A 10037-nucleotide genomic window follows, 5' to 3' on the forward strand; every position below is an offset into this window, starting at 1 on the left:
ATTTTTTTATTTTTTTATTTATTTTTTATTTTTTTTGGTCATTTGGAGTATATCATTTCAATTTGGAGAGTCATCATTTTTTTTTCTTTTTGACATTGAGTACTTGAGTTTAGAGCAAGTATCCAAGAGTTTTGTCTAACCAGTTCTAAGTAGTTTTATGTTGCATTTTTCTCAAAATTTGTCATTATATCTTGTTGAGACGATTGTTTTCGCCTGTGTAGAGCATAATAATTTTCTTCATGACAATGCTTATCTTAAGCATACCCAAATTACCTATTGACATTTATATAAGATCACGAGGGTTTCTAGTTATTTCAATTTATAAACTTTATCATACCATCTGACTTTTGAATTTGAACGTTATTATTGTACACATTGTGTGTACGGTAATTACTATATCTAGTGGAGATATATATAGTTTGCTAGTATTATATATTCACTCTTACACATCGTTTCCCCAACAAAACATACTTGGACACCTTTATTTGATTGTTGAATGACTTGGAATTTTAAAAACACAAACCAAACTAAGCTTTATTGACAACATAGACTGTGATAGGGCTTCTCACTTGATGCACACCATCAGTCCACACCAAAGAAGCTGAGACTATGGCTTGACTCACTGTTCCTTGAACAGTTAACTTGAAAGATTTGGTATCTCCAATTCCATTGAATGAAAGGAGAGGAGGTTCCACTGTGATTCTCAAGCTTGGTGGGGCAAAAACCATAGCACTATATAAGGATGTTCTGAATTCAACATTTGTGAGAGTTCTTGTGAAGAATTGGTTGATGGATTGTGAAGGAGTTGTGGAAAGTGCAAAAGAAGGATAGTTTAAATCCCAAACTCGACCAGAGTTGGTGGGAGTACAAGCAGTGTTGTCGCCGGTAATATGTCGAACCATGTCGGTGGTGTAACCTTCGTGGCCACACAAGAACTTAATGTAGTCCGTTTCACTTGCATTGTAAACTAAGCCTGGATTTATTGCCTTGAGTGGGTTAATATGGCCTGCTCCATATGCAAACTCTGCTTGTGGATTCACTTTGCCATTCATGCTAAAAGCTGCAGATCAAAAGCTTTTTGCAATCAAATGGTTTGTTCAAAACAACCATTTTTATTTAAACTCCTTTGATTAAAACAAATCTAAACATTAAAGATATTTTAAAAACTATTTTGAATGGTTGTCAAACATTTCAATTTTTTTTTCAAAATTAAACACACGCCCTAAATTAAAAAGGTTACTTTAGAGGTGGTTTAAAGTTTTAACCATCTGAGATCATTTCTTCCTCAACTAACGTGTCATAATCAATGTGACTGACCCTTGTACTAATTATTGTTCATTAGTTCCACCTTAGATTATTAGTTAAAAGTTCATTTGGTAACTAACATTATGAGACGATGTTTGGAGTAAATACTATCTTAAGACTATAATAACTATTTCTTACTACAGTAAATTCCATTTCGAAAATTCCCAATTACCTATTGTCAACATTATTACAAAACTCTCATTTACTAAGTATTTACTATTTGTTACAGTTTTTACTATTTTACATTTATCATTTTTTTATTTTTTACTACAGTGTTTACTATTTCTTTATCAAACTAAAATAGTTTACACTTCAAACACATACTATTATAACTCAAACTAAAATATTCAACACTCCAAACACAAACTATTATAACTCATTATAATAGCCAAGGACTATAACAACTAACTTCTTGCCCCAAACGCCTCCTATATTTCTACTCATAAGTTTCTATTTTTGTGTTTGCTAATGTTTTCAAAAACTAAAAAAAGAAATAGTATTAATAAATTTGATTTTGGTTTTAAAATTTAACTAGAAGTTACTAAGGTTTTTTTAACAAATTTAAAAAACTTATAGGAAATAAGTTTAAATTTCAAAAATAGAAAACTAAAAATGAATTATCAATGCACAATAGGCTTAAGAGTTTTGTGTTTTTTTTAATGTTGCTCACTTATAATTACACGAGGAAAAATAATTGCGTGCTACCTAGACTATGCACCTATTTTTTGCAGTCCAACTCAATAGTCCGACCAAAATTTTTTACATGACAAACTTTTTCCTTTTCCATTTGGAAAAATATTTGGTTCATTCTCAGCTTCACTCATTTTCCCTACAACCTATTCAATTGTCTAACTACAGTTTATCACGTGGTAAATTCTTATATATCTTCTTTTTTCTAAAAGAATATTTTAGAGTCTTTTCTGTAGTTGTTGGAGTGAGCAACAAACAGATGGGAACAAAACTATGTATGCACCCAAGTATATTTAATTATTTGTTTTTGCCTTCTTTCATATGCCTACGCTCGACTATCAAAAATAAATAAATAAAGTGCAGTCCAGTTAGTAGATAAGTATCGCCGAAAAAGATCGGTTCTCATTACCTGTTGTCATGAGAGCTGATTTTATCGCAGCAGGAGACCAAGTAGGATGAAAGGTTTTGACGTACACAGCAATGGCAGTGGCATGTGGACAAGACATCGACGTTCCTGAGATTATATTATAAAGCACACTCCTTGTATCTCTTGCAGTTCCCGACACCGGTGCAATCGGAGACCATGCCGCTAGAATTTCAACTCCCGGTGCAGTCAAATCCGGCTGCATAATAAATATATAAAATCCTTACAATGATCTTAATTAGCAATCCCTAAACATTATTAGAAACACAAAAAGTTAAAGTTAAAAGTTTGAACCTTGAGAATATCGAGAGTTACAAGATTGGGTCCTCTTGAAGAGAAAGAAACTACAGAAGGAGCAGAAGCATCCAAATTTGCATTACTCTTAAAAATAGTAGCTGTTGAAGAGAGTTTAATATCTTCATTGTGGAGATAGGAAGCAGGCAATGGATAAGAGCTAGCGTAATCCTTCAACCGGCTTCCTTGCATTATAATGCCTACTACACCATTATTATTGAACGATTCCATTGTTGAAGCTCGTAATAAGGAGTCGCAAACAAGGATTTTTCCCTTCACTAAGCTCGGATCTACCGACTTTTCGTCACAAAATCTGTTGTTTCATTAACCGTAGGTTGGTTATTTTATTAGATTTAAAGGTGGAACGAATGAGATTTTGTTGGAGTGTTTTCTTTTTTCCTGTGGGATAGGGAATCGAACCTTCTAACTCAAATTCAATAGCACAAGTATAAAATATAATTATTATGTTTTTGTGAGTGAACAGGAGTATAAATCAATTGACATCAGTTTATTCTATCAATCTCAATGTTGAAGTTTTGTCAATTCTCCTAGAGCCCCATTTTTAAATGCAGTTGGAAATTTATTCCATATGTTTTTTTTTTTTTTAAACTTGTTTGGTTAAAAATGATTTAATGAAGGTATCATAGTAGTATAGTGTTAATTATGTTCTAAGTTATTTCATATTGTATAGTGTTCGTTGGTTTCACAATTATTATGCATATTCAATCTAAACTTGATAATTTGGAAAGAAGACTATAATAAATTTAAAGATATAGAAAACTAAAGACAAATTTAACCATAATGATTAGATTACCAAATGGAAAATTTTCTTTTAATAAACACAAATTTGAAAGTTTAGATCCCCATTTTTTATTTGACTAAATATTCGTTTAGTAATAAGAGAAGTAGTTTATCTATCTTATAAGAAGTGTGAATTTCTTTGATTTTTCCAACGTGGTATTTTCAACAATAACGACTATTTTTTCTAAAATTTTTTATCAAATAATTTAGATTAAATAAGATACCTTGGATTTATATCATGTTAACTTTTTAAACAATTAACTTATAATAAAATTGAGGATAAATGTTCATATAAAAATAATTAAAATAATAAATAGAAAATTATTTTACACGACAAAAATGCTGAAAATATTTACAAACAATAACAAAATATCACAGTCTATATGTGATAGACTACTATTTGTATCTATCATGACACATAGACATAAATAGTAGTCTATCGTGGTCTATTGCAGATAGACATTAAAATTTTGATATAATTGTAAATATTTTGGTTTATTTTCCTATATTTGAAAACAATACACAATAAATCTATTTTAATCATTTTAGTTAAATCACAACAACTTCATATTATTTTTTTAAAAAAAAAAACACCATATGTGATTTTAAAATTACATGATTTCACCTGAAATGCTAATAAAAGAGATTAAAATGAGCTTAATTAATTACCTGGAAGTGGAACTATTGAAACCACCAGCTTTGTTGGGTGCATCTCCACCATAAATCAAAGGATGTTGTTTTCCCATAAGATCAAATGTATGGATTGCAACCCCCTGCACCCATCATTCATGAAATAATAATTATATAGGCTTCTAACATTTTTCCAATTATATAATAAAAAGAATGTTATATGATATTGACAAAATTGCATATAGTTCAGCAGTCAATAACATGAACTCTATCTCAAAATCGGAGATTCAAATTGCACCGGTGTAATATAACATTAAAATGTTATATGATATAGATTATAATGCATAAGAATGGAAAAATGACAAGATTTTGAGTATGGTTGATTTAACTTTTCTAGTATTTAATTTTAAAAATAAGTTAAAATAAGTGCTCGATAACATTCCAAATAGATTTGAAACACTTTCAGATTTTATTTTAAACAGTTTTATTAAAAAAAATTAAATAAAAATGACTTTTTTTAAAAAAAAAAAATCTATTTTTTGGTAGCATAAATGCGTAATAAGAGTTAAATTCTCAGTATAATAGTTAAAAAGAAAGGTAGGTAATCAGAACTTTAGAAATATTATTCTATTTGGTAGTCTTAGAAAAATTTATAAACTAATTATTTTGTTCTAATTCATTATTTTGTTATGTAACAAATAATAAACATATATTTTTGCATGTGTATTAATTATGTGGCATGTGAACCTGTATTGAAGCTACATAAGTGGACTAAAATCATCATTTTACAATAGTAATTAATGCTAATAGGATAACTTAGCCATTAAACTAAAGCAAAAAAAAAAGAAAATAAGTGATTAATGAATTATAATTAATTATAGATCTAAGAAGTTGTATACTCCACTTTAGCTATCGAGTGAAGAGAAATAATTTATGCCAATATATATGTATAGTTCAACCGATAATTTAGTATATACTACTTTTTTCGAAGGTTAGCGGGGTTTAAATTCTTATACTCACATTTTAGGTTAAAAAAAAAAGAGAAAATAATAATTAAAAAAAGTGATTAATGTGACCTGATAGATAGTTCCATTTGCAAGCTGCACTTGTGACACAAACTTTCTATCCATGGTGCTTGCAGCCACAGAGAGAGACCATGGAGAGATGTTTGAGGTGGTGAAGTATTCAGGACCTTCATTTCCAGCAGAATTTGATGTCAATATTCCATGTTGCATTGCATGAAAAGCTCCAATTGCAATGGAATCATTGAAGTAAGATTTGGGTTCACTCCCTCCAACTGAAAGAGATATGATATCGACACCGTCGGCAATTGCATCGTCAAATGCTGCAAGAATATCGGCATCGTAGCACCCATCGGACCAACATATCTTATACACAGCAATGCGAGCCGAGGGAACCCCACCTCTTGCCGTGCCAAAGCCAAGACCATAGAGGCTTGCCTGGCTCACAAGACCACCGGCCACTGTGGACGCGGTGTGCGTGCCGTGGCCTTCAGAATCTCTTGGGCTTTGAATGTCTTCTGGGGAAAAGTTCTCACTACGATATAATCGAGCTCCAATGATTTTTCTAATATGTACAACCATTTTTCAATTAGTCATTGGCAAGACATTAAATAAAACAAATAGTCAATAGTAGAAGGAAAACATGTATCGATTAAAATGTTGAACTAATAATTGTATCAATTAAAATCTACCGTGTAATAAATAAATCAACTAATATCATATATCGTTTTTTTTTTCATCAATTGGGAGGTGGGGGATAATGTTTATCAATTAAATAATGTTATTCTTTTTTAAATGATAACGGGTGTTTTATCTCAAAGAACTATGTTCTAATTACCTTAATTTAGATCGGTCTCCTATATATTTAATAATTTGTAACTATTTTCAATTAATTTCCAATCAAAATTACCTAAATAACAATATTCTTCTCCCATAATTTCACCCGAGTAGTAAACAAAAATTATTATATAATTCTTCCTTAAAAAAATTAAAGAAAGTAGAGTAATAAGAGAAGATGAAACTAAGCCACCCATATTAATAAAAATTCCCACTATATTTATTTGATTCTAATATTTCTCTTTACTATTCTATTTCGTTAATCCTAACTTTAAAGAAGTCTCACACAAGTATGAAAATTCTGCATTAGTTCTAACGAAAAATCTAAATTGATTTATTTTTAAAAAATTATTGAAGGTATTTTATATTGATTTTTTTATTCCAAATTTTAATGATGTGTGTTCACCTGTTGCATTGAAAGGTAGGGGAGATTTGACATTCACCCTTCCAACCGGCCGGTGGAGGGTCGAGATCTGCGTCATTGAAACTAGGAGACTCCGGCCAAATTCCGGTGTCTAGTACTCCGACAACTATGTTGCTTTCCACTTGCTTTACATGAGGAACACTTTGTGTAAAACCCATAAAATCCCATGATCTTGTTGTATGAACATGTTTCTTTCCATTTGGAAACACAGAGACCACTCCCTCCTTAACTGAAATGTTGTTAATATTTCACATTATATACTTCGTTAACAAAATAACTTCAATGATCGAAATGGTTAAAGTGTATATTTGAGAGTGATGATTGAATGTGACAAAAGTGATCAACTCCGAAACTTATACTAAATAGAAATAAAAGGTATTGTATTAAATAATATATACATACGAGCAATCTTTTGAGCTTCTTCTTTAGTCAATTTCACTGCAAATCCATTAAAACTTCTCTTGTAGCTATAGAGCAAGTGTTCTGGAGCAAAAGTGCTAAGAATTTTAAAAATATTTAAAGCAAAAAAGAAAAAGAAAAAGAAATCAGTATAATGTTATATATAGACATTATATCTTCTACCAAATGTAAATAAATTCAAATAGTATTAATCCCTCCTCTCAAATGTTGTTAAACTATAAAAAAGATAAATAAATAAATAGTGTTTTGAGAGACAATAAAAGTAACTTTATATTCCACGTAGGCCCTACTAGATAAAAAGGTTTGTGAGAATTCTTTTATCTTTGACTTCTGATGTTTAACATAGGTGGAATAACATATATGAAACAAATAATTATCTATTATTATAAGCATTTCTTCGACATTTAAATAAATATTAATAAATATAAATTTATGATGTTCAGAATGTGTTGCAATTGAAGCATTATTATTATTGATATTGTATACGTGACACTATTAATATTTTGTGACATATTTTCAATATCAACATTAAAAAATTATTTTTCAGTACAAATAAGAGTAAGGGGATTTAAACCATAAATTTCTTGGCCTTTAGCGTCTAAAGACATCAATCGAACTCAGCTCTTGTTCACATCAACATAAAAATTTAAGTAACTAAAAATGTCAACTTTTTGGTAATTTATTGTGACAATGATAAATTGTCATAGAAAATATTACCATTATAGGTAAATAAATGTCAATAAATTCTTATTTGTTGACTACAATGAAACATTCAATAATGACAGATTTTAGAAGTGTCATTTGATGCACTTTTCTTAATTGTTGATTTAAGATTTAAAAAAAAAAAAAAAAAAAAAAAAAAAAAAAAAGAGGCAAGAATACGTTTATGAAAATTATGGGAAATTGTTTTTATTATAGTGTTTGTTTTTTCATTCTTTCCACGTGAAATCCTCAACAAACACATTGGTTCAACTTATATTAGATTTGTATTCATTTTGCTTTCTTATTTTTCTCTATATTCTTAATTAATTGCTTGGGCATATAGGCCAAAAAATGAATATTATATATGAATTGAAAGGAAAATTGTAATAGGTAGCAATTTAGGAATGTAATATTGTAAGTTTATACACTTTTTATATTTTGCACATATGACATTTTTTTAAGGACCTATTTTAAGTTTCTGCCATAATTATGAAACCAACCTCATCTCCTTTCCTTCATTCATTTTCCAGCCTGCTAACAACATTCATCCCACCATAAAAATTATTTCGCACATAACTTTTCTTTTTTAGATTTCTTTTGATTTAGTCTGCTTTAATCTTTTAGGTTAATTTTGTTTTGTTGGTACCTGGTATACATGATATTGCATATATTATTTAATTGATACATGTTTATAACGATGTGATGGTTTTAATTACAGTATTAATAACATCTAATTTTGGATAATATTGAACCATTGGTCAAAGATTCCACGAAACAAGTATAGCAGGTGTATATCATATATAAATCTAGTTTCGAGTAAATAGTATATCGACAATATATCACATATTAAACAAACTTTCAAATGTAATAGATATCAAACTACTTACAAGCATATAAATAGTATCTCAACGTTATATTATTATATAGCATATAACGTTCAAGAATATCAATAGTACGTCAGTAGTATATCACATACCAATCAACTTTTAAATATATCAACATTATATCAATACTTATCAAGCTTACTTTCAAGAATGTCAAGAGTATATTAATAATATATCACATACCAATCAACTTTCAAGACTGTCAATAGTATATTAATAGTATATCAAATATCAAACAACTTTCAAGTCTACCTATAATACATCAATAGTCATCTAATATTAATTAACATTCCAATTTTTTCAACAATATATCTAATATCAATCAATAACTTATTTTGAAATAAACTATGTGCGTTTCATTTTATAAGTATGATATTTAAAGTGTGTCAGTAGCATATCTTATATCATAAAATATGAGTGTATCAAACATCAATCAATGAGTACTTAAAGTAAGACACATGAGTGTATGAACAATACATTTAGCACCAATCAACATTTTAAGATTATTAATAGTATATTTAACGCCAATCAACATGTAATCACCAACGTTTTATTTTGAAGTAAAGCACGTAGGAATGGAAACGGTTCGATTTGGTGGTCAAACCGAACCAAATCAAATTTTTTAAAATGTGAAATCGAACCGAACAAAATTTGCAAAAGGAAAAAGGTCATTTTCTTTTTTGCCATTGATGCAACTGTCCCTAAATTAAATACGCACCTGCCAACAACTTGTTCCAACATTGTCCTATGATGCAAAGGAGTAGAACTCGTATCTTCTAATTTTCTTCCCATGTATACGATATAAGTCTGCAAAAAAAACAAAAAAACATAAAACAAACATAAAACATAAAAACATAAAAATATATCCCAAAAAATCAAGTAGACATCAAATTTAGAATGTTTTACCTTCCGATCATCATTATCTGAATGAGAGCTAGAAACAAGCTGACAATTGAAAAGATTAAGAAAGATGAAGTTCAAGATTAGAGAAGATAAAATTCTTCTTGCCATTGTCATATTAATTAAAAGAAACACATATATATGATAGCTTAGGTTGTTATTGGAGAAAGTATATGAAGATTGAAGGCCTTTATACTAAAATTTTGGGGGGGGAAATGTCTTATCTTTTGATTGTTTTTTTTTTATTACAAAGTTGATAACTATATAATAATATATGGAACCTACAAGATCTTCGATCTCTCTACTTAGATAGAGAGGTTAAAAAATATCAAGCACGTGACACATGAATAGGAAGAAAAAGATTTAAAAACAATAATAATAAAAATAAAAAAGAACGTGGAACTCAGCTCATCAAAAGTCAGAGAGATATAGGGGTGACATTACGATCGATTCAAAATCCAAAACTTTCTTAATTAATTTTCATTAATTATATTTGAACGTGGAAGATTATATATTAATTTTGGGGGTTGACTCTTATTTATATTAGTGTAGTTTGTGTTATAGTAGATCTATGATGTATTATTTTTAGGGATAATAATTAAGTGTATGGTAATATTTTTAAAGAATTGCAAATATAGTAAAATCTAAGGGTACTCGTAAGAATAGCAAAAAAATTATTTTTATATTTACAAATTTAGCAATGG

At 29.0% G+C, this 10037-nt stretch overlaps 1 protein-coding gene across 1 annotated transcript; it reads right to left on the bottom strand.

Annotated features, from left to right (window-relative positions):
* Nucleotides 1–341: 341 nt before the first annotated feature.
* On the bottom strand, nt 342–9240 carry LOC120080420 (cucumisin-like). The gene is made up of 8 exons (XM_039035079.2): nt 9152–9240; nt 6830–6924; nt 6410–6656; nt 5221–5731; nt 4184–4287; nt 2714–3026; nt 2405–2618; nt 342–1060 (listed from the first exon to the last, which is right to left on the bottom strand). Exons 1-8 carry the CDS (start codon nt 9223–9225, stop codon nt 528–530), a joined length of 2091 nt encoding a protein of 696 aa, XP_038891007.2. The 5' UTR covers nt 9226–9240; the 3' UTR covers nt 342–527.
* Between the last annotated feature and the right edge of the window lie 797 nt (nt 9241–10037).

This window comes from Benincasa hispida, chromosome 7 (assembly GCF_027475165.1).
Source record: "Benincasa hispida cultivar pf3 chromosome 7, pf3_genome.v1.1, whole genome shotgun sequence".
Lineage (NCBI taxonomy): Eukaryota > Viridiplantae > Streptophyta > Magnoliopsida > Cucurbitales > Cucurbitaceae > Benincasa > Benincasa hispida.

Bases quoted from the DNA above. Each gene is read 5' to 3' on its own strand.
- LOC120080420 (XM_039035079.2), bottom strand. From the start codon at position 9,225: ATGGGAAGAAAATTAGAAGATACGAGTTCTACTCCTTTGCATCATAGG. The intron at 5,732-6,409 runs GTGAACACACAT...TGTACATATTAG, and splicing joins CCTACCTTTCAATGCAACAG to AAAAATCATTGGAGCTCGAT. The intron at 2,619-2,713 runs GTTCAAACTTTT...TTTATTATGCAG, and splicing joins TAACTCTCGATATTCTCAAG to CCGGATTTGACTGCACCGGG.